This window comes from Phlebotomus papatasi, chromosome 1 (assembly GCF_024763615.1).
Source record: "Phlebotomus papatasi isolate M1 chromosome 1, Ppap_2.1, whole genome shotgun sequence".
Lineage (NCBI taxonomy): Eukaryota > Metazoa > Arthropoda > Insecta > Diptera > Psychodidae > Phlebotomus > Phlebotomus papatasi.
This window is the reverse complement of record NC_077222.1, coordinates 101,537,732-101,563,332: the sequence shown is the minus strand read 5'-3', so window position 1 is coordinate 101,563,332 and position 25,601 is coordinate 101,537,732. Positions and strand designations below refer to the sequence as shown.

The window sequence follows — 25,601 nt, the reverse complement described above, 5'->3', positions numbered from 1 at the left end:
AATTCGGAGGCCCATTTTCACTGCAAAAAATTCATCGGATACAAAAAATTGCACATCAATATTTAGACGGAACTCTAATCTATCTGCTTAAATCGTTTGTACGACTGGTTATTAGTTTTAAAATCACTTTTATGTAATTTTTCTAAGCCATGTTTTTATGACATTAGGGCGCTAGCGAAAACCATTTTTTCACTTTGAGTCTATGAAAATGTCATTCTGCAACCTTAAAATTCAGGCAACAGGGTTGAAGATTATGTCAATTGTCGATAAAATTGGCGGATTGCAATATGTGTAATTATGAAATAATCACATCTAATGATATAGTTGCCACATTAAAATTATCATTCATGGACCCTTCTTAAAATACAGGATGGATACAGGTAGAATTTATGAATTTGTTACCACCCACAAAAACAGTGTCCACCAAGTAAAAATATTTTTACATAAATATTAGTTTTGATGACCCCTCTATGTGCCTATGATAGTAGTTTTCGTGAACAGCGACATTAATTAAGAAATACTTATGAAATATTTTGTATTCAAATTACAGTTTTGGACCTATTTTTGATTTTTGCTTCCTGAAACTAGGAAAAAAGAGCTAGGATTCTAATTTTTTTAGGAAATGTGAGGCTTAGCACCAGCTATTGAAATATATTGCGATGAGTCATAACTATTGATTAACATAGGAAAAAAATAGTTATTATCAAGCTTGGATCGTATCAAGCATGGTCACTTTCCCCTAATTATTTTCTTTTTCTTCATATGCGATAAAAATAATCAGTGTTACATTTTGTTCATTTGCCTACTCAGAGTTAAGAATGTAATTCAAATCTTCGTCTTTACACTCTGGGTAGAAATTGATGGTGTGAGTTTTTTGCCACAATCAACACTTTTCCCATTGTGAAATATTTTCTTGCATCAATGAAGAAAAGACGCAATGCCCTTCTCTCTGAATATGACGTCAGCGATCATATGGAGCATTCAAAACATATGAAGGGATTGAGTTGTAATCACATACACGTACATGTGATCAATTGTAGCTCTGCTCGATATGACATTGTGTGAGTAAGTAAAGAACATATACTAGTAAATTCATAAACCAGATCAATTGTAGTTTTGTTCGATATAACACTGTGTAGGTAATTGTTGAATCTATGCTAACAAATTGATAGAATGTACTGATTGTAGGTCTGCTCGATATGATAATGTGTGAGTAATTGTTGAATCTATACTAACAAATTGATAGAATGCAGTGATTGTAGCTCTACTCAATATGGCAATGTGTAAGTAATTGTTGAATGCATATTAGTAAATTGATAGAATATACTTATTGTAGGTCTGCTCGATATGATAATGTGTGAGTAGTTGATCTTGCTATTATTTGTACCTCTATTCACTAACATCATATTTCATCTGTGTGTGTGTATGTGTGTGTGTGTGTGTGAGTAACTCACGCATACTATGACACACACTTATTGTATAGATGCTAGATCTACACTACTCCTACCATTGGGAGTCAATTTGCGAAATCATTTTTGAAATACGCCTGAATGTACATAGGGGAAAGTCGTCTGCCTTCAAACGAAAAATGGAGTTCCAAATTTAAGATTTTTTCTGAAGAATCCACAAAATGGATTTTATTTTCTACTACACCAAAAAATTCTCTTGTTCATTCGGCGTATATGATTACCTCATTTAGCACTCGCAAGTCCTCAGTTTTTCCTTCTGAGGAAATTAAAAAAGTGATGTCGATTTGTATGAAGGCAGCTGGCATAGTCTGCCTTCAAACGCGAGGCAGCTGCCTTTAAATGTTTTTTTTTCACTGAGAATATTGAATCAATAAAACTAAATGGGCTATAAATGATTAGGTTGAAGCCTAACGCACTCACTAAAATCATCACTGCAGTCAAAAGACATTAAACAATAACTTTTCTTCACATTTTTCTGAAGCACTGTTTTGCACATGAAAATTTGGAAGAAAAAGCCATTGAAGTTGAAAATTGTCAACTTGAAACATCCCGGCCGGAGCAAGATAGCAGGTTATAAGTATTTGTATGACGTTCGTCAGAGAAAAGTAGGAGTTCGATTTCACATGTTTTGATATATGGAAAGATAGGATTTAAAGGCACACGACATTAGCATTTAAAGGCTGCTGCAGGGTGATATTTGCAAATTTTTGCCACCCACAAAAATTGTGTCATCTGAACCAAAATGTATTAACAGAAATATTAAGCCTGATTAACCTTCTAAGTGTCACAATGGAAGATTTATTTGTAAAATGATTTTTACTATGAAAAGTCGCATGATTTGTGGAACATCAAAATTACAGTTTAGAGCTCATTTTCATTTTTTTTATCTACCATCTAGGAAATAGGAGCTAGGCTCTCCATTTTTTGATGATTTGTGAGGATGATGGATAGCTACCCAATAGTTAATAGAATATAATTTATGCTTTTGAGAACAACGAAAAAATCGCAACATTTGAAGGCTACTGCATTTAAAGGCAGACGACTTTCCCCTATTCTATTTTTACCGCGGGAAATTTGAAGACACTGCTTATTTTTCAGAATAAAACTTTAAATTCTTTTATTAAAGTATTTTTTGAAAATAGTCGAGACAGCAATCTACTCAAAGTCGATAATGCAGGAGCACTTAGGAACAGTAAAGTGCTAAAAAAACATATCCAATAGAGTGCTATTCCAATGAAAACTCAGAGAACGTAAGTTTTCTCCTGAACATTTTTTTTAGTTACTTTACTGTTTTCAAATGCTTCTGCATTATCAACTTTTTTTTGTATTGGTTCCTGTCTCGACTGTTTGGTGATTTTTGAACAGGATGAGGACTGGCAAAACAGTCGAAACAGGAACTTATACAAAGAAAAGTCGATAATGCATAAGCACTTGAGAATAGTCTTTTCCTAAATATAATATTTCTTTTTTTTTTTTTTTGGTTATTTAAGTAGCACCATAAATCCTATTTTTATTATATTTTAATGATTTTAAGTAGTTCAGATAGCTGATAAACTTTTAACTGAGATTATCTACAATCTTTCATTATTTTTTTAAAGATTAAATTAATTGAGTTTTTGCTTAGGGAACAAAAGTGTCTTCAATTTTTCTTTCAAATTTCTTTTGGAAGTGTTTGAAGATTTCTATTTTAATTTTACCATAAATCAATTTTTATTATAGATGTTTATTGTCTTAATTTTTTTTTTTGTAAACACTTTGTCACACATTTTTGTCCACAAAAATTCTATAATAATAAATATTTCCAAAAGGCCTTTTAGGTTAAAATTCTTGTAAAGAAATATGTTCTTTTATGTGTTTCATTCATTTTTTTTCATTTTCAACCGCTTATCCCTATTGGGGTCGCGGTTTATGTGTTTAAATATCTAATTTAAACCCAGTATTGATAAACCAAGTGGATTTCGTAAGCTATACGTTTGCTCAATCAAATTTTTTTTTCCTGTCTGCTCAAAGCTCGATCAAAGCTAGACCGATTTTAATTATTTTGGATTAGATTTCTTTGAGAAAAGTTGATCAAAAGTTTCCCCAAAGTCCTTCCAAAAATTCATTTTGATTTTTTTTAATATTTGATTGTGTGCAATATAAAAAAATCATTATAAATATGTTTTTATGCAATTTATCATTTCGTTTCTTTTTTTTTGGGAAGTTCATAAGATAAGTAATTTTGGAACTTTTTCGGCGCTCTTTGAAAGGTATTCTTTTTAGTGGACAGAGAACGTTTTTTTAATTTTTAATTTTTTTTTTGAACAATCCATAGCCTCTCCTAGGATAAGGCTTTGAGGTTTCACATATGTTTTTGTCACAATAGGTCACATTCATTAAAAAGGAATATGGATAAAATAAAGTTTGAATCCAGAGTGTGTTCGAAACCTGAAAACCTTCCCCTACTCAATAAAAAAATCTTTCGAATGAATGGGATTGTTAATGGATTTAAACTTGTCAGGAATTTTGAGATTTTTCAACCAATTCAAACTTGTCTAATTTGCTTGAGGAGTATGATCTCTTCTAGAGAGTTTTTCTAATTATTCTACTTGAAAATCCGTAGAGAGGGACCTTAGAAAGAAAAAATCGCCGGTGAATCCGGATAAAACTAAAAAAAAATGTTTCTCTTTTGGAAGAAAAAAATCTTTGAGAAGGGGCATTAATTTTTCCCAAAAATCGCTGGAAATGTTATTGAAGTATCCTTAGCTTAGTCTTATCTTTGGCGAGAGATAATTGAAATTCTTTTAATTAGACCAATTTTAAATCAATTTAAGAAAGTTCATTAAAAAATGTTCAAAAAGTTCAAATAAAACATTTTCACATTGAAAATTTCAGAAGCCCCTGCTTCAACATTTATTTGTAATTTTCGCGAGGGCAGACATTTTATTTAATAAGTCTTTTCTTCGCGTTTTTTGAAGTAGAATGTCTTATCAGACTCAAAGAAAGATCTACGGACGATTCGAGAAGATAAACGAAAAAATGAAGAATGTTGGAAAATTGGAATCTTTCAATTCATGCAGTAATTTGAGTTCCTGGAGCTCCAAAGATTGGGAGAGATCTTGCTACTTGAGGGACATTCTGCAGACTCCTGGCGATGGCAGAAATACAGGAATAATCCAGTCTCTAACTGCGAGATTTGCTGAATCGATCAGAGAAATTGAATTGGATGTTTCGGCTTCAATTGAAGAAGAGACTCCGCCCGAAGGATGTGAGTTTTCTTTTTTTTTAAATACTTTTTTTATGTTTCGCATGCTATATTGATAACTTGAATTGGTGAACAGTTGATCAAATAACTTGCCGGAGTGGAAGAATGAGTTACAATTCATCTCTCAGTAGTGAAATCCGAGAACAACGACAATTCACAGAAATCGGATTGAATACCGATGATTATTTCGAGACATATAACGAGGAATTTGCCCTGGAGATCTTTGTAAGTCCACTAATTAAAAATTCTGACAAGGAAAAGATTGAACATAAAATTAATATATTTTTCATTTTAGAAATTGCAAAAAGAAAATCAAGATTTGAAAGAGAAATTAGACTTTGCAGAGTCGGCTATTCATGATTACTCAAACAGTCTTATCGAATATGAGGTAAAACCGGTAAAACCATCCAAATCTTGTAGAATATTTGATGAATTTAAGTTAATTCAAGAGTTCTTAGTCTGAAAATTTATAAGTTCCCAGTAATCAAACTTGTTCTTATTGATTGGATTTAATATGGTAGGATTTAATAGGGTAAGATGAGGTGTTTTAAGATTTTCTCTCTGTTTGAGATGGTCAAAGACAAAAAGAAAACCACGAAGATGAACAAGGACTTTACATTTGAGAATATTTTCTTCGTTGTTTTTTTCTTTTGTCATCTAAAACTGTTAAGATATCTCAAAGTTCCCAATTAGCATTCCAAATTAGCCTATATTACCCTAGTGGCTTTCGTGTTGGTTCGCGAATTGCTTCTGTTCTGAAAAATTGTTTACTTTTTAAAATCTTTTCCATTTTCTTTTTGAGGAATAACAATAGACTTGACAATAGATCAGTAGAATCGGAATTATGATCACTTAAATACCTAAAAATTATCAAAATCGTTTCGCATAGATTACAAACGCAAACCAAATCCCTATAGCAAAGTGATAATCATTTTCGCTCCTTGGAAATTACAAGGGGTCAACTCACTTTTTTGCGATTTTCAGATTCTAATGCACTTAGAAAGACAATTTAATAAATTTTCAGATGATATAAGTCATTAAATTTCATTATTAGAAAAGTTTTTCTAAATTTTAATCTTTTTGATTACTTGCATAATTTTGTTTGAAGTAAAGGGGCACAAAATATATTCATCATTAAAATTTTTGTGAAACAAGGGACTAACGGCGTTATCACACTTGCACATTAAAATTTTAATGTGATTCACATTAATTGTCGCTTGTGAGCGTTCAAATATGTTATTTGTGTCTTTGAGTCACTTAATATTTAGGGTTTTTCTATTTATTGATAAAGAAGTGGACTTGGCCTGCAAAAATAAGTTTAAATTTACCTAAAGCATAAATATTTTTCACATTAAAAAATTAAAGAGAAAATCGCATTAATTTTTCGCATTAATGCTATAAATCAATTTATATCACACTTTGCGGGCCAAGTCTACCTTTTTATCAACAAATAGATCAAATTTTGAATATAAAATGATTCAAACACACAAATGACACATTTGGACTCTCACCAGCGACAATTAATGTGAATCATATTAAAATTTTAATGTGCAAGTGTGATAACACAGTAACTCAAGCAAGTTGATCCCTTGTCATTCTAATTTCAGCAAAATTTGCACATCATTTAGAATGACAAGGACCTAACTCATTAAAAAACATATTTTGAAAGGTAAAAATATAAAAGTTTCGATGTTTATATTAGTGCTCATACAAATACAAAAGAAATAAGTTGTTTTTGTTCAGTCATTAAATTGAGATACTTATTTACACAAAGTTGAATCTTTCATGCTGTCTCCTGAAAAATGGCCCAAAATTAGTTGGCCCCTTGTAACTTCCAAGGAGCGATTTTAATAAATAGAATGTAATCTAAAATATTAATTTCTGTAAAAGAAATGATTTCAATTCCGTTCTCTGATTGGATAAAATGCGAAGTGACTAAAATGTTTTAAGAATAAGAATTTTTAGACAGTAAATAAAGTAAAGTTGATCAGAAATCACTCTTTGTCTTTACTAAGAACATTTTATTATTTTTCTGTGTTATTAAAATATTACTTACAGTTTTAAATTTGATACTTTTCATTAATGATCTTTACTTTACTCGCTCTGATTTCAGAGAAATGTTTAATATTATTAGGAATTTTGAGATTAATGTTTTATTGTGCTTTCCATTGAAGAATTAACATATTTTTTAGCACTTTACTGTTCTCAACTGTTTCTACATTATCGACTTCTCTTTGTGTTGATTTCTGTCTCGACTATTTTCCACAGTCCTCGTCGTGTTCAAAAATCACCAAACAATGCAGACAGGAACCAACATAAAGGAAATTTGATGGGGGAAAGTGCCCATGCTTTGAACGGTCCTAGGCGTTCCAAGCTTTACAATGACTAAATTTTTCCTATGTTTCTGAATAAATGCGGCTCCGTGATATAATTTTAAACATAAGACACTTTCCCATAGTTTTTAACCCATTCCTTACCATGGTATTATACATCATACGCAAATTGAGTTATTTTAGATGATTTATTTCTGGGCAATTGATATTAAAATTGCTGTCGGGAATGGATTTTTAATTACTTTAGTCCTTCAATTACTTAGGAAAAATAGTCCGACAGAGATGGGAATACATTTTGTTGTTCTTTTCTCGCTTCGCGGAAAGTCATGGAAAATTTTTGCTCAAAATGGCGGATGGATAATACGACATCCCGTCGAATTTGTTAAAATTGGCCTTCATCCTCTTCCCTGATTTGAATTCTGATTACCAATTTGTTTTATTGGATAGTTACTCTACCTAAATCAATAGACTTTTTAATGAATTAATGCACAGAATTTAAATTCAGTGACCGTTAAGACGTGTGTTTGACAGAGGCTCCCCGCGCCCCCATAATAGGTAAAAATTTAATCTTTTCAAAAAATTCATCTATTAATCTGTAAGAAACTAATCCCAAAATTTGAACATTCTATTTGAAGTATTTCTGGTACATTGACTTAATGGGTTAAAAAATGGATGAGATGAGTCGCAACATCAAAAACATATCAAAAATTTAGTCATTGTACAAGCTAATACACAAGCTGTTCTCAAGTGCTAAAAAAAATTTTCAGGAAAAAGATTTCCCATCTTCATTTTTCATTAGAATAATATTGCACCATTATGGTGAATGAAAAGCGAAGATTTTCTTTAGCCCTTTACTGTTCTCAAGATCTTCTACATAATCGACCTTTGTTTGTGTTCCTCGCCGTGTTCTAAAACAACCAAACAGTCGTGACAGGAACCAATATTATGTAGAAGCACTTGAGAACAGTAAAGTGCTGAAGAAAATCTGCATTTTTGAAAGAAATTGTCTGCAGTGCTCTTGGTATAGTCAAAATTCTGTCAAAAATGCAATTTTTAATTTATTTCTAATTCATTTTTAATTGGAATAGCACCCCATTAACCAGTAGATTAAAAATAAGAACCTTTTACAAAATAAATTCAAAATCTCGTAGTTAATTTCAAAATTTTGAAAAATCCTTAGACCCAAAACTACGAACTTCGAAGATGTTTAACTGAAAAAGACAATGAACTGGATGAATTTAGGGAAATGCAGAAGAAATTGAAGTTCTTAGAGAAACTCATTGAAGATACGCGAAAAAGTGAGAGAGAACTTGAAAAGAAGTTCGATAAGAACTGCCAGCAAATGCATCTCGATAAGATTGTCAATTCAACTTGCTCGGCAATCGATGAGATTAAGAAGATCATGTGTCCATGCGAGGATCAGGACTATGAGGGAGACATTGAAGATTCCGACGAGGAAGTCGCTAAAGTAAATGATGCTCCTTCTGTTGAGTACCTCAATAAATTGCTGTGTGAACTTCAAGAGATTTCCCTCCTGGCCAGAGAATCTAAATACTATTGCGATCAACTGAAGAATAATCTTGAAGAACGAGTAAATGAAATTTTGAGCATAAAACTTAGTACAGGATGTATTGAGCCTGAAAGAGTTGACCAAGGGATGCAAACTGATAAGTTTTTCAATGAGGATTTCAAATCAAGATCAGTAAAGAAGGAAAAGTCCTCATCATTAGAAGGCAAATTTGCCCAAGAAGATCATTTCAGCTTGATGAGCAGTGTTCAAGAAGATCTCACGAGCTTCCAAGACAGAGATTCCTGGGTCCTTGAGAAAAAGAAGTTTGAAGATAAATCTATTTCAGTGAAGATTCCGGATACTCCCAAAGAAACTTCTGATAAATCTACAGAAACTGTTCTTCTGGAACATCAATCCGTGGAATGTCAAGCTGATCTTGATGAATCCCAAGCGGAAATGCTCTCTCAAGTTGTTCAACAAACTTTGGATGAGACTCTGACAAATATCGCTTCACAGAGCATAACATCAATTTCCCAAGAAGAATCAAAGAATATGGAAATGATCAAGAAACAAGAAAATCTGATTGATGAGCTTAATAGAGAATTAATAATAAAAGATAGTGAATTGTATGAATTGCAGATACAATTTGCAGATATTAAGAAGATCAATAATCAAAGCAAAGAAACATTGTCCAAGGTGGAGAAGGAAAATGTAGCACTGAAGAGTAAGATTAAAGAACTGAATGAGAAAATTAAAAATGACAATTTAAGGACTGAGGAGGAAAATGAAGTGTTAAAGATGAACATCAAGGAACTAAATGAGAAGATTCATAATGATAGCCTCAAGTTTGAAGAAGAAACCGAAGCTTTAAAGCTCCAAATCAAGGAATTAAGTGAAAAAATTAAGAAAGAGGAACTGAAAAAGATAAAGAAATCCCCTCTAAAACAGTTTAAATCACAAGGCATTGATGTTCAGTCTTTGCCGTATCCGGAACTCAAAATAAAGAGCGCAGAACACCCTGAAGATCCACAAAGCTCCCTCTCGAAAGCTACCAAAATAAAGTATCACAGCACTGAAGACTCCCTGAGCCTTTCAATTTCTCAAAACTTCTCTGCCAACTCCATCAATTCAGCGAATGTCCAAGAAGATGGACAGAGCTCACAGAAAACTCTTCCTGCAAAAAAGAAGTCCAATTCGATCATCAGTCGCAGATCTTCAGAGAACAGTGCTAAAAATTCACTGGCATCGAGGGAGAGTAGCATGGGAGTCAGGCCCAAGGTCCAGAAAAACAAAGGGAAGAACTCCGTATCTACAAAGAAACTTGCAGAATCAAGAAAAGTTGCTTCTTCTGATAAAATTGTGTCAAACCCAGGAATTGATCAAGGAAATGATCGGGAAATAGGGAAGGATCATGCAAGTCTTCTGGCTGAAATTGATTCAATGGCTGATGATGTTGAGAATCCCAATTTGAAGATGATTGCATGGAAAATCATCAATACTGGATTTAAGGTAAGACGAGTGGTGCTAGGTAAAGCGGTACTGTCTGATGAAGACCTATCAAGATTGAAGCCGCCCTGTTTAATGGAGTTTATCCGAAAAACGGGCTGGCTTGAATCATCTTGCCCTTAACAGGGATTAATTAACAGGGATAACAGGGATGCATAATGGGCCCAAAACGAGGCCTGAGTGCAGCGGTTCCGCGAGGAACCGCCCCCATTGTAATCTAATCTAATCTAAAAAGCTAAGATTTATTTGACCGTTTTTTTTTTAACTCTTTCATCTCCTTTGGGACTCTGGGTACCCATGGAAAAAATAACTTTTTAGACTATTTAGAATCGATAAAATTCCGATTCTTGTGGATGATTACAAACTATAAGGATGTTCAAATCTAGGATAATTTTTGCAGGATCCCAATTAACTCCTGAGCTTAGATATTTTTGGTCAAAAATCGTGAATTTTCGATTTTCTGCTTCCTTGCAGATATTGTGACTTTTTTGATATTTTTAGACCAGAATAAGGAAAAATCTCTTGGGGCCAATAAGTGTGTTAACTAACAATTACAGATTGCATAAATAAGAAAAACTATTTTTTCTTAAATTTTCAAAAAACTTGTTCAAACTAAAGAGATCCCAAAGCGTTCAAGCTTTATCGAGTGCTCGAACTGACGAGATGGAGCTTTCCGAAAATTGTATTTTTCGTATAATTTTGTGTTCATGGCGAATGAAGATCGATTTAAACTGGTTCATAAATTAACAGAAAACCATCTCAGAATTTACAAGTTTTAAAAAATTGCAAACTTTTAAGAATTTAATCTTTAAAGTTTAATCCACAATTCTTCTGAAATAAATGTTTGAGTACTGAAACATTTAATCATTTCGGAGATTCGATTTTGTAAATTTTTTCGGTTATAGATAAGTATGGACGAAATATTCACCTGGTCTGTCTCAGCTACTCCCAAAACATCCGAAAACAAAAAAAATGTAGGAGCTGTTTTCGAAATAAACCAATAAACATGGTTTTGGAGGATCAGGAGGGTTATAGGCTCTAGTCTAGGGTCAAGGGGAAAAACGTCTTAAAAGTCTCAAGATAATATCGACTTGTGAAGGGTCACCGAAGACCAGAAATTGATCACTTATCGTTTGACCTCTATCCCGGTAACAAACTTTTGGACGAATAAAAATAAAATAACAGAAAGATAAATCTATTACGAGTATTTTACCGATAAATTACCGATTAGGACTATAATTTATCCAGATTGGAAATTTCAAGACCTTTCAAAAGAATCCTAATTTAAGCAAATCGGTTGAAAAATGGTGTCTCCAGAACAGTTAAACTTTGACCTTCGGAAATTGATGCCAAAATTTTTTTCGATCATAGGTATAGATGAATTTTTCACTTTTGGGCTACTCCTAAAATATCCGAAATGAAAATAACCTTATGCTTCCGACCCTTCCGACACATCTTTTTGATCAGAAAAACTTCGTGAATATAAAAATTCGCGTCCCTTTCTGTCTTAAAAGATTTTCATAATGTTTATCCTACTCTTTCAAACTCTTAATATATTCTTCTTTTGAAATCACACCAAATTAAATTTAGTTCAGTTCAATTTTAAGTCCGAAAGAGTTAGATAGACTTATGCAAATCTTTTGAAAAAGAAAGGGAGATGGAGATAATGTCCAAAAATTTCTGCAAGAAATTAAATTAGAATTATTTCATCGAAAATAACACATTATGAATGATGTAAAATTGCTTTTATGGCCTCTACATACTGGGAGCGATTTCGTCAAAAATTGCTTTCTTGAAGGAAAACGTCTGCACTACTGTAGGTGCAAACGTCAAAATTCTGTCAAAAATGCAATTTTTGAAGAAAATGTTCCCAATGTGTAGAGGCATTTAATCATACCTAAATCTAAGCTGTTGCAAACATTTTTCATACATTATAATACATTATCTTTTTATCAATCAATTTTTGCTCATATTATTGTAAGAAGGTAATCCGCACTTTTTCATTGTTGCAGCAGAATGGGCAGAATTTTGATAAGATTGTGTAGCAATAAATTCTAATTTGTTCAGTAAAATATTGATATTTGATCAGTTGTGGCTTTAGCACACATTTTAAGATCAGGAAAATTTCATGAAATCGAAATTCACATCGTTCTTTTCTCAAACATTTTGCATATGTTTCTCTTACTCTTATAAACTTAAAATTAAGTTCAACTAAATTAAATTTCTTGTTGTGTTGAAAAGAATAAGAAGAGTGCGAAAGAGTGAGATAGATATATACAAAACGTCGAAGAAAGAAGTGGATGTGAATTTCGATTTCATGAAATATTCCTGATCTAAAAGGTGTTTTTATGAAATGTGATCAATAAGAAATCCAAATTTGATTTCATGAAATGTTAATAATCGTATCGGTGGTGGTATTAACCTCGATATTTACTGACCAATAAATAAAAAAAAATTACTGACTATTGAATTTTCACTGAATTAGTGTTTTCAACAATTTTTCCTGCCCAAAATTGACCTTTCTACTGCCAAAATCGACTTTTGCATTGAGTAAACTTCCCATTTAACGGCTCTAGCTACATCTTTTAGATCGGGGAAATTTCATGAAATGAAAATTCACATCCTTTTCTTTTTCAAACATTTTGCATGCATTTTGCATTTTGCAACATTTTCCAATCTCATTCTTTTGCATTCTAAATTCATTTGAGCTAAATTGAATTTGTTGTGATATTCAGAATAAGAAGAAAAGTGCGAAAGAGTGAGATGAACATATCTTTGAGATAGAAAGTGATGCGAATTTCGACTTCATGAAATTTTTTTTTGATCTAAAAACTAGGCCGGAGCCGTTCGAAAGAAGAAGAATGCGGAAGAGTGGGATAGACATGTTTAAAAGTTTTGAAAATGAAAAGGGTAAGAATTTTGACTTCGTGAAGCTTTCCTGATTTAAAAGCTCTATGCCAGAAGCGATCAAATCAAATTTTTACTGACTAAATAGGATTTTTTCTTATTGCTCAGGCTCAGGCACGCCTCTTAGATCAGGAAAATTTCATAAAGTCAAAATTCACATCCCTTTCTTTCTCGAAAGGTTTTGCATATGTCTATCCTACTCATTCGCACTCTCCTTCTTTTTTTAACCAATTTTGAGTCCAAAGGAGTACAGTAGACTCTTCGATATCCAGAACTTCGATATCCGGGTGACAGCTGCCAAACACTGGCGGTTGATATATTCAAAATTATTTTCACTAAACATGAAGTTTGTCCAGAGTGAATTAAAGTATTATTAACATTGTATCGAAGTTTTTAATACATAATTGTGATAAAAAATGAAACATAAGTACACCATGAAGAAAATTCTCTTTTTCTTTGTCAGACAGAAAATAAATTCACACTGCACAAAATAGAAAAACCGTTGATCATTCAAAAAACCTAAATGTCATTTTGTCCCCCAGTCAGCCGGATATCGAAGACGTCTACTGTAATATAGATTTAGGCGAACTTTTTGAGAAATACAGGGACGTTAATTTTGATTTCATAAAATTTTGCCGATCTAAAAGGTGTGCCTGAAGTATTACCGACATTTTTATGACCAAAAGTTTTTTTTTATTTTATTTTTACCCATTCTTCCGCCTTATTATGTTAATAATAATAATTTTAATCCAAAATTTCTAAATTTTGCTTGGAATTTTGTTACAAGATTGGTGTCAAAAAGCAAATGACGGGCATTGGCGGGATAACCTTACATTTGACCTCTAGATTTTTGGGGACGAGAGTACCCATAAAGTTTGAACAAGTTTTTTTGAAAATTCAAGAAATAATTGTTTTTCGAATTTATGCAATCTGTAATTGTTAGTTATCATACTTATTGGCCCCGAGAGGTTTTTCCTTATTCGGGTCTAGAAATATCAAAAAAAGTCACAATATCTGCAAGGAAACAGAAAATCGAAAATTCACGATTTTTGAACAAGAATATCTAAGCTCAGGAGTTAATTGGGATCCTGCAAAAAATATCCTAGATTTGAACATCCTTATAGTTTGTAATCATCCACAAGAATCGGATTTTTATCGATTCTAGTTAATCTAAAAAATAGTTGTTTCCATGGGTATACCCAAAGTCGCAAAGGAGACGAAAAGTTAACCCTTTAAGGACGATTGGGTCACCCGTGACTCATAGAGAAAATAATTTTTCCTGACTACCTGAAATTATTTCTTTCGTATAATACCATGGTAAGGAATGGGATTTTATTCTGCAAAAGAAGCACATTGTGTTTTCAAATTTCCCGCGTCACAAAATAGTATACATATTCAGGCGTATTTCAAAAATGATTTCATAAATTGACTCCCAAAAGTAGGCAAATTTTCATAATTGTATATGCATAATTCCGACAGGTGTATATGTGTATAATCCCGAAGGACTTAATACCGGGACTGAGTGTACCAAACAAAATAATCAAATTTTAGGTTTCATTTTTTATTTGCTGTATGGACATGCTTTCCTGCTTTTTCCTAATCTTCGCAGTGAAATATTTTCTGTCAGATGGCGCAAATGGCAAAAGTCTCTGAGAAGAGGGGAAGGAGGAAGGATAGTCGCTATGCCGATGTATGATTTGGGATTTCCCCTTTTTCGCGCTCTCTTCGCGATCTATTTCACAATCTTATTCTGTTCTTGAATCTTAAAGTGTTCGGACGTGTTTTTTCCTAGTTGGAATATTACTTTGATCCAATTCGAACGTGCGCATAAAAAAATCAGGATGTCTATGGTAAGATTTTCAGCCATAATTGCGCTTCAATAAAATCATTAAAATTGTGCAATTTCGTTTTTCCAGGGAAATGATGGATACGTGAATTGCTGGACGGATGGCTGCTGCCTCGGCAATGGGCTTTTCGCAGGAAGGGGAGTCTTCTTCGGTGACAACCATCAATGGAATGTCTGGGAGAAGGCTTCTGGGGCCCCCACAAATAACATCGCAGAGATCCAGGCGGCTCGTCGTGCCATTGAGATCGCAAAGAGGAACGGAGTGAGGAAGCTGAGGATCCATTGTGACTCCCTTCAGGTCATTCAGGCTGTTCAGGAGTGGATTCCCAATTGGAAGAGGAATGGTTGGAGGACTACAGATGGTCGTGAGGTTACTAACAAGAGGGATTATATGGATCTGGACCAAGCGCTGGATCGCACCATTCATGTGGAATGGGTAAGATATTCTCTATTCTACTTTGTCTTTATTCCAATCATCATAGAAAATTTTCCTCTCAGAAACATGTGGCAGCCCACAGTGGAGATTATGGGAATAACCAGGCGGATCGCTTGGCTAGGAAAGGAGCCGAATTGCGCTAAAATTCTGCTTAAATGCCCACGTCGACTGCATGCTTTTTAGCTTCCTTTCAGTGAATTTAATTTTCCTTTGGCTAAATCCGTGGGCTGTTTTTTAATAATTTCACTTGCAGTGTATTGAATTACAAAATAAAGTTCTTCAAAATTTAATTTACAATTGTATTTTTTCTTTATTTTTCCAGGAAATTGATTAAAAAAAAAAGATTGCATCATGTCTGCATTTAATGATTCATTTTTTTAATCAATTTCTTGGTAAAAAAAAAGTGCGAAAAGGAAGTGGTTTCTAGTGCTCGTTGTTCATGTTCACATTCACAGCTATTGAAATTGAAATATAGTAAGAGAGTAAGGACGGACAGGTGATTTACTTTTAAACGATATTAGGTTCAGTCACATTAAGTGCAATAAAATAAATAAAAAAAAAAAATTGAGCCTCAAAATTTCCAAGATATCTCTTTCGTCTCCTTTGGGACTCTGGGTACCCATGGAAAAAATATTTTTTTTAGACTAATTAGAATAGATAAAAAACCAATTCTTGTGGATGATTACAAACTATAAGGATGTCCAAATCTAGGATATTTTTTGCAGGATCCCAATTAACTCCTGAGCTAAGATATTTTTGGTCAAAAATCATGAATTTTCGATTTTCTGCTTCCTTGCAGATATTGTGACTTTTTTGATATTTCTAGACCAGAATAAGGAAAAACCTCTCGGGGCCAATAAGTATGATAACTAACAATTACAGATTGCATAAATTCGAAAAATATTTCTTTCTTAAATTTTCAAAAAACTTGTTCAAACTTTGTGGGAACTCTCATACGCATAAATCTAGACTAGAGGAAGGCTATACTCTGGTTTCGAACACTTCATATTTTCCATATTCCTTTAATTTAATGAATCTGACCTATTTTTTTTTTTCAGGAAATGTGCGACTTAAGACTGGTCATTATATTGCCAGTAGGTCAGATTCATTAAAGGAATATGGAAAAAATATAGTGTTCGAAACCGGAAAGTATACAAACCTGACGGCTTTCCCCTACATTTCCATCAATTTTCTCTAAGGCGTCTGTCAGCTAGGGGAGGGTGGGGCAGTTTAACGACGGCGCAGTTTCAATTTTTGCATATTCTTCTTATACTTTTGAAAGGAATGGGATTAAAATCTTTATGTTATTGAAGAGATAACTGAGACCCATGTTCATAAAAATAATTAATTTCTTGACGCTTCTCGTTTGAATTCTGTAATTGGTTTTATAAAACTGCATCAAAATGAAACATTTTGTAATGTTTTATTTTGAACAATTTCTGAACTATTGCACTTATCTATCGAAGTAACATAATTGTATTAAATTACTAGTGGTTTTATGTTTATTATAAGGCATTTAGCGTTGAATGAAATCTAAGACGTCTAAGACGGTTCTGACAATTTTGATTTGAGTTTCGAAACTTCACGAGGGGCAGTTTCATGCTAGCACACGGAGAAGTTTCCAGTATCTAACAATTTACTTTTTTAATCAAAATTAACTTAAAATGATCATTGAAAACGTTTTGTAGCTGTTTTTGTCGATAAAGTTCGGAATTATGGATAATAGTATTTCCTAAAAGTTCATTAAAAAAATGTAAGAAATACTCTTTCAGTGTTTTTTAAGTGCTTGAAAATGATAAATTTAATTGTTATAATATCTTTTCAGAATGTTTTCAGCAAGATATTGTAAATTTTTTTTAGTATTATAAAAATTCAAGACTTTAAAATACTATTATAAAACTGTTATACTAAAAAAGGACATGTTCTAAGGCGATATAATGATCCAACAATGTACGTACGGAATTGGCTTAGCACTACAAAAGACATTTCTTTCGTATAAAAATTCAAAGAAAATTGCTCAATTAATGAGAAATAGGCTTGAAAATCTTTGGCGATATTTTATTTTCTCTGTATGATTAATTAGTGTTCAAATTCTGTTATAAAGTTCTTGTTCGATTATATTTTTAGGTTTTAAAGCCTTAGAAGACTTCAAAATAGTAATTTTAATCAATTCTGGTATCGCAAGTTTGCTATAAACACGTTTTATATTTCTCAAAAATTGCCTCATTATTTATCTTGAAATTGCCCCACAACGGGGGACTTTCACGGCTTTCACGTATTCTGCCATTCAAGTAAAATCATCTTCTCCACAATAGACCAATGAAATAAAAAGATTATTATTATTATTTTTATTAACCCCAAACCCAAATGTAATTCACAGAATATACAAAGTTTTACTTCTGTTTATCATCTTTTTGCAAAATGGTCTCAAAATCCATTTTGCAATTTAGGGGTGAACTGCCCCACCCTCCCCTAATATTTTAGCCAGTGTCTGTAATCGCTAGCTACCTTTCTATTTCATTCCTGAGTTTAATTTGGTGAAAACCCTTTCAGTCCCTCGGAAGCGAAGACCTCAATTTGCTGCACTGCCAGATTGTCATGGCTGAATTCCGGAAGAAACCCAAGACGAAAGTCACAACAATTCACTTCAAATCCACAGAAGTCTCCTGCAATTCCGTGACACGGAACAGCCTTTCACGAAGTAAACCCATTCCCTCAATAAACCCATCAACAAAAAATACAAGTTCGATTCTTTTCAGTTGGTCCCCTCCTTGAACGACTCCACGTCTGCAAGCTCAGAGCGAAGGACTTTCAGGAGAAATTGCTGTACAGAACTCTGGAAAAAATTCTCACGTGCGAATAATAAAACTCTTTTTGTTCTTGGAGATTTTTTATTTATTTTCAACCTTTCTCTCCAAAATGTTGAGGGGCCGCGGCTTAATAAAAAGAATGGGAATAATTACTTCTTGGCAGCCGCCTGTTTGGCAGCCTTCTTAGCAGCCACCTTGGCCTTCTTGGCTGCCCATGTCTTCTGCAACTGTTGCTTGCGGAGTTCATCGCGACGGAGAGTCCTCACGATGTAATTCTTCTTGCTCAGTGGCTTCTTCCTCAACTTAGACGCCTCCAGTTTCTTCTGCAGCCTCAGCTTTTCAGCTCCCAGGATCGCACGACGCTTCACTACCTCGGCATACGGGTTCAATTTAACCAGAGCACGAGCATTCTTGAGAGGATTAAGTCGGCGAACGTGACGCTTAACTTGCTTCCTGAAAACCACACAAATCCCATTGAAAGCCAATTCGAGAGAACTTTTCCTGGAAAGGTGAAAAAAAAGAAAAAGAAAAGAACTTACTTGGGACGACGCAGCACCCGGCGGATCTCCTCGGACTTGAGCAGACGCGACAGATCGGTGTTGGCCATCTTGGGCTGGGGCAGATTGTATCCCTTCTTCTGCGTCGATGGCTTCTCCCAGGATCCGAAGATGTTGTTGAGGCGCTTGAAGGCCGATTCGGTCCAGATGACAAAGCGACCAACGTGACCGCCCGGAGCCAGCTTCAGCAAGTTCATCTTGGCCACATTCATGGTATCGATGCCAGGGATGTTGCGGAAGGCCTTCTTGATGCCGTCGTTCTTGGCGTAGACAATCAACGGACCACGGCGGTGGATGCGACGGCGATTGCGCATCTTACCGCGACCAGCACGGAAACGCTGGCTCCTGTACACCTGATAAGGACAAACGAAGGGATTTCTTCATGATTTCCTATTCATCTTTAAATCGGCTTTTCAACCTGATTCGCATTTTACAATAAACCGCGTGACTTCTGAGATAATGTTTAAATATTTAAATAGAATATTTACTGTCAAAATGAAAAAAAATGAAATTGTAAAGCCAGTGACGCTTCATAACATTACCGACATTACCAGTCCAGTAGATTTACGTAAACCGTTCGAAGACGAGAGATGTAAATTTCGATTTCATGAAACTTTCTTAAATTTAAGGAATGTACCGGGAACATTTACACATTTTTTAACGTCAAACTTTAAGCGAAACTTTATCAATTAATTGAATTTTGATATAGTAAGATGAGGTTAGCGGATCGTTTTCCGAAGAGTGCTACTTAAACGCTTGTTTTTTGACTGATGAAATTATTTTTTAATTCTTGTAAATCCATAGAATTATTCACTGTTTCATTCAGAAACATAATATTAAAAAAAATTATCAAAAATATTAAAGAAAAATTATAAAATAATGATAATACTGAAATAAGTCAGCATGCACTAACTGGGTCGCCTTTTCGCCAATTCACTTTTAATTAAACTTTTGGATTTAAAATACTTTTTTCACATGGAAAAAATCACAAGCGAAAACATCACTGCTAGAAAATTTTTAGTGAAGAATCCAGCCGGCACAAGATTGAAATAAGTCGATTACACTCACTTATTTAATGGATAAAAATATTATTTTTGCTTTTTCTCAAACTTGAATAGTTATTTTATGTTACTTTAGTGACTGTATTACGGAAATAAAAATAAAAATATTATTTTAAGTGGATTAGTCATAAACGATCCAGATAGCGAAGCGCCCTGATTAGCACACTTGACTATATACGGTAAAATTGATAATTTAGAACAATTTCGAATTTGGAAAATTTAAGATTTCCTCACTGTCTTAAAATGGCAAAGAGAAAAAGAAACCCACAAAGAAGTTCAAGTTCGGTCTCAAATTTTAGTATATTTTAAGTGGGCCTAAGAGCATTCTATTAAGGGACCCCCGACCTTCCTGAGCCAAGCTTATAGTAAATTTGTTGTTCTAGAGCCTGGGAAAACCTGATTTTCCACATCCTAGTCCCAGAACATGGAGCTTGATGCTCTTCTCTTCCACGGCTTTCTTAGAAATAGTGTGCAGGCGGGAGATTCAAAACTCCGACTAAATAATAACGCTTTCCGTTTGGCGAATATCACCGACTACTACAAACACTACAAATTTCATTATATAATAACCATATCGTCAGTTGGATTAGCAATTGTCGTAACTTCCTTATCACCTCATTGGCAGTTCTTGTATAGTATGTCTATTTCCATATTATTAGAAGAAGTGCTGATGAGGTGATGAGGAAGTTATGACAATTGTTGATTCAATTGACGATATCTCCAGTTCTAATTCTCAAAATTTGATTACCTTGGATGAATTAGAATGCTACATCTACTTCTGATCGCAAGTCCGATTATTCCAAAAATTAGTTTTCAAAAATTCGATGCTAAATATCACGGAAGTTCCATTTTCAATTTTGACGAAATTTTAGTATTGAGTAGCTGAAGTCGAGACCTTTCTGACGTTAGGTCGTATTCGACTTTTAGTCCACCCCTATCTACCCCGACCTCTGCTTTATTGAAACTGACCGGATCCTATATCCAATATTTAATAAATCGCTTTGAATGAAACTTTTAACTGTTCGAACTCAAATCCGTTACATAATCTGCGTTTTTCAATTGGTCACCGGACTGGAGCACAACCGGTAAGAGATACCGTCATTCGGTCATCGGTGCCCATCCTCCATAAATGAATAGTGAACATTATCTTAAGTTGTTTTCTTCCTTTCCCCTCATTCCCTCCGTCTACATCATTTTTTTTTATTTCGAAAACGGATCCTAAAATTTTTTTCAGTTTTGAATATAATTAGGAGGCAGTCAAAGTGAATATTTCGCCCATATTCATCTGTAACCGAAAGACATTTCAATATCGAATTTTCGAAGATCAAAGTCAAACCTCACCTCATTATAGGGTTGCGTCAATTCCTACGACCTGCCTATACTTAGAGCCTACTAGCTCAATCCCTAATTTTTTGTTGAAAAATTATTGTGATGAACCACAAAATTAAGAATATTTTTGATGTATTTATAATGATATCTCGTCAAAACCTTGTGGTTTTTCGAAAACATTTTTAGACAAAAAGGTATTGGAATTTCCAACAAAACTCAACTGGTTCCATCCTGTTCATAACCGATAACTAATTTTTATTCGAAATTAAATTGTGTTAATCTTAAATGATTTTAGGCAATGTTTTGAGTTATTTATAAATCCGTTCAAATCGGTTGTGAACCGGTAATAAACTGATTATGAACTGATAAGTCATTTTTGTCCGAAAATCAATTTTATTACTTTTAAAATTACTTTGTGGGATTTTTTCGAGTGATTTACAAATCGGTTTAAATCAGTTGAGAACGGGTAAACGGTAAATATGACGCGTAAGTACTTTTGAGGGATAGCATCTAAGACACGAGTTCGAACACTTCGCAAAGCCTGGGATGCTTTGCCAACCCCTTTTTGAAAGGTTTTGAAATTTCCAGACGAGTGGCATATTTGTTTCAATCGGAAACGAATCGATATGTAAACTTAAATGATGCATCTTACTCAAATTTATTCTAGCTTAGATTCTTTAAAATCTCCAGATAAAATTGGCTCGACACTCGACACGATTCTTTACCCCCAAAATTCAACTCAAAATTTTGGAAGTCCTCTGTAAAGAATACCAGCCTTTCTGGGCTTAAAACTGTTTTTTTTTTTGTCTTTTGCCCATCTAAAGCAGTGAGAAAATCCCAAAATTCCAAATTAGAAATCATTTTTACCCTATTTATTTGTTTAGGTAAAAAGAGAACGTATTTGAATGTTTAGAAAAGAAAATATTAACCTCTTAACTTACAATATTAAAAGATATTTTTTTACATGTTTTTATAATAAAATTGCGAGTAAAATTGAATATTCCAAATTTATAAGTGAAAAAAAAAGTTAAATAGTAATCAAATTGAGAAATTTGGTCAATGGCTTACAATGCTTAAAAGCAAATTCCAATTTCTTTTTTTGTTATTTTTTTTAAAATTATTTTTAGTTGTAGAAAATCAGTTGATTTTTTTTTTTAAATTTTATTTATGAGAATTTATAAAAAAAAAAAATATGAAAAACCTGTCTCAAATGGTCTCAAACTTTACAACGAAGTATAAAAAAAATCAAAGAAAAAAATAAATCATTTTGGAATCACCAAGAAGTGTAAAAATTTAATAAAAAGAAACATTTTCTAAGCTTTACTATTTTTTTTAGAAATCTTGTTTGCAAATTTTTGAATTTGGCTGATTCAAAGCTTATTATCATTAAAAAAAATTAATAACCGTATTACTTTTAAGAAATTCAGAAATATTTTGTTGTTTTTATTGTTTGGAAGGCTAAATTTTGGCCAGGAAAAATAAAATTTTGTAAAATATAAATTTTAGTTCTAGAAAAATAGATAAATATTCTTAAAATTGCAATTTACTGAATGAATTTGAGGAATAATTTAGTGTAAAAATTAAGATTTTAGTATGATGCATATGCATGATGCATAAGTTGAACGTGCAAGAAATCGACTTTTCCGGAAAAACTTGAATAATAAAGAAGACTTACCTTCTGAATGTCTCCCCAAATCTTCATGCGACGCAAGAAGATCACCGCCTGCTTGGTCTTGGTGACCTCCTGGAGTTTGTCCGACACCACGAGCGGAAACTCAGAAACGCCATCGATGACATGGCCCTTGGACTGAACCAGAGCCGGGACTCCGGAAGCCGCAATGGCCGACACAATAGCGTAGCGACGCTGATTGACATTGATCTTGCGGTGCCAGCGGCGCCAGGTCTTCGTGGGGGCGAACATGCGTCCACCACGGCACATGTTGCCGAAGGCTCCCTGGCCAGAACGGTGGGTGCCACCACCGCGGACACGCGGAATACGAGCGACAGCACGACCAGTGCCCCAGGATTCAGCTGAGGTCTGGTGGCCGGCCTCCTCGCTCACGGCGTACGGCTGCCGACGATTGCGGCGCATCAATTGGTGGATCTCATTGACGATGTCCGGCCGGATGGGTGCCTTAAAGATGGCCGGCAGGGGCACTGCATGATCCTTCACCGGTTCATTTTTGTCAGTATAGACACTGACCACAGGACGAGCTGCGGATAAACTCTGGGAAATTCCCAGGAGAAAAGTGAGGTTAGGTGTGCAAATTTCACAAAATCTTGCAATTTTCTAGCCAAATCTCCAGTAAACAAGACTGTTGAGCAACTATCAAGCTGCCTTTGGTACTATCCTGGCCAAATAACTCGGAAAAACCGGGATTTTCCACGAATTTGACAACAAACTTCGACGTAAACACGTGGAATAGAAAATGCAGAAAAACAGAGAAAATAGCACGTATCCGGCCAGGATTTCAGTATTTTCTTGTTGACTGGAGGTCAGACTATCATATTTCAATGAGAAATTACCATTCTTCACTCTCGTAGGAGCACTAAATTGTTATTTTTCCTCCACAAACGAAAACTACTCCGCCATGAGAAACGGAACAGCGAAAAGAAAGACTCATCGAATGCTTCCGGAAGTCTTGGTGACATTCATCGAAAATTGAACGAATGTCACTGAAATCGATGAAGTGAGGAATGAAAATTTCATGAAACTTTGAAAATCTGGGATGATTCACTGAAACCAGCGTCCAGGAAGCTCTTCAATGAGCTGGAAATAATGATTAACCTAAAAAAGTTTTAATTCCTTCCGTATTTCGTGGAAAAATATATACTTTTTTTTACAATGTTTTACATTTTCAATTTTGATGAAATGTTTCATGAAATTTTCACACCCGAGACAGCAACCAAAATTCATCGATTGTTTATAGTGAAACATCGTGAGAATCTTCTGGCTCCGATTTTCATCAATTTTCTCAAATATTTTCCACTTTTAAACCCAAAAAATGGGAGAAGTCGACGCACTGCCCTACATTGATCAGGGTTATGACAGTACCGGAGTCCGGGAAGCGGTAAGAACCCTTTAAAATCACCCAACCAAGTTTCTGTTTACATTCAGGGAAACTTTCCAGGCTGTCGCGATGGTTGAGGAAGAATGCCGGCGGTACCGACCGACAAAGAACTACCTAGAAGCCCTTCCTCCCCTGGACAACTCTTCTTTTGAGACTCCTGCCATGGCACATGAATTCGAGCGCCTGCAAAATCGTCTCCCGATGGAAACGCTCAGCATGAAGAGGTACGAACTGCCTCCTCCGCCTCCTGGGAAACTCTCTGAACTCAATGCCTGGAATGACAGCATTTCCAATTCCATGGCTCAGTTGGAGCATCAATCAGTGCGGACAATCAACCTGGAGCTGATGCTGGAGTATGGCTGTGAATCCTGGAAGGCCTACTTGGACATTCTCACGTACATGCAGGCGAGATCCCAGGCTCGGCTGCAGGAACTGCAGAAGGAGATTCAGGAGGTGAACTGGAACAGGAAGTCGAAGCAAATGCAGGCTGGAGAGAAGCTGAGGGCTCTTGAGGCTCAGTGGGTGATGCTAGTGTCAAAGAATTACGAGATTGAGCAAGTTTGTGCGAAGCTGGAGGAGAAGATCATGGCTCAGAAGGAACTTATGGACAAGGCAGATGATTAAACAAATTATTTTTATTATTTTAATATAATTTCAAATAAATTAAGGTTTTTGAAGGATTATTTGGTTCTTTTATTTTAAAAGACTTTTAATTTAAAAAAAAAATGCTGAAAAAATGAAATTTGAAATTTCGAAATATCGGACACTGTTGGATATTGTGAAAATTCGGACAAATCCAAGGGGGAGTTACAGTAGACTCTCGCTTATCCGTGGAACGGGACCGAAATGTCACACGGATTTTGAGAGTGATACACATCAAATTGTTTGAAATCTAACGATTTTTTTGTTTACATTGCAAATTTATGGAGTGAATTCTGATCTGACTGAATCGACATTCTCTCTAAACATGCGTACTGTCCAAAAAAGTTACAATGAGAAAGAATTAATAGTAGATAGAGCACATTTGCTTTAACAAAAAAAACCAAAACGGGGAAAATATATGTCAACAAAATTTTTAAAATTCAACTGTCTCACGGATTTTTTTATGTCACCCGGAAAAAGAGTCCACGGATAAGCGAGAGTCTACTGTATTAGGGTTGGAAGTGGTGTACAGGTGAAAATGAAGTGCTTGGAAGTCTTTGGAAGTGGGAGTGCTCAAATATAAATTTTTTTTTGTCCAAATACGTATTTTTCAGACTACGTTACTTTAAAAGTTAAGATTTTTAATTCGGGCAGCAAAGTGAAAAGGTTTGTTGAAAATTTTTAACTCTTTCCGGACCACAACATATCCAGCGAACGAATTTCAGTAAAACTCACTTTATTGTAAGTCTTACTGGTCAAATATGATACTTTTGTAGAGAAAGAATTTTTTCCTCCTCTGGGAAATTGGAAAACTCAAGGGTACTCTGGTCCCCAAAAGAACGAAAAGGAGACAAACTTCAATTTTCCAAAAGCCAATAAT

The 25,601-nt window shown here is 34.4% G+C and overlaps 4 protein-coding genes across 4 annotated transcripts; 3 read left to right on the top strand and 1 right to left on the bottom strand.

Moving 5' to 3' along the window:
- The first annotated feature begins 8,236 nt into the window (after nt 1-8,236).
- On the top strand, nt 8,237-18,136 carry LOC129810114 (early endosome antigen 1-like). The gene is made up of 3 exons (XM_055860399.1): nt 8,237-10,065; nt 17,805-17,952; nt 18,011-18,136. Exons 1-3 carry the CDS (start codon nt 8,293-8,295, stop codon nt 18,112-18,114), a joined length of 2,025 nt encoding a protein of 674 aa, XP_055716374.1. The 5' UTR covers nt 8,237-8,292; the 3' UTR covers nt 18,115-18,136.
- LOC129810159 (ribonuclease H1-like) lies at nt 14,651-15,541 on the top strand. Its single transcript, XM_055860465.1, has 3 exons — nt 14,651-14,819; nt 14,886-15,251; nt 15,314-15,541. Exons 1-3 carry the CDS (start codon nt 14,811-14,813, stop codon nt 15,392-15,394), a joined length of 456 nt encoding a protein of 151 aa, XP_055716440.1. The 5' UTR covers nt 14,651-14,810; the 3' UTR covers nt 15,395-15,541.
- Nucleotides 18,121-23,681, bottom strand: LOC129810132 (60S ribosomal protein L4). Its single transcript, XM_055860425.1, has 4 exons — nt 23,535-23,681; nt 22,684-23,235; nt 18,601-18,971; nt 18,121-18,514 (listed from the first exon to the last, which is right to left on the bottom strand). The coding sequence occupies exons 1-4, from the start codon at nt 23,535-23,537 to the stop codon at nt 18,211-18,213; spliced, it is 1,230 nt and encodes a 409-aa protein (XP_055716400.1). The 5' UTR covers nt 23,538-23,681; the 3' UTR covers nt 18,121-18,210.
- A 249-nt stretch (nt 23,682-23,930) lies between these two features.
- Nucleotides 23,931-24,760, top strand: LOC129810155 (pre-mRNA-splicing factor SPF27). The gene is made up of 2 exons (XM_055860458.1): nt 23,931-24,079; nt 24,140-24,760. The coding sequence occupies exons 1-2, from the start codon at nt 24,014-24,016 to the stop codon at nt 24,701-24,703; spliced, it is 630 nt and encodes a 209-aa protein (XP_055716433.1). The 5' UTR covers nt 23,931-24,013; the 3' UTR covers nt 24,704-24,760.
- Nucleotides 24,761-25,601: the final 841 nt, after the last annotated feature.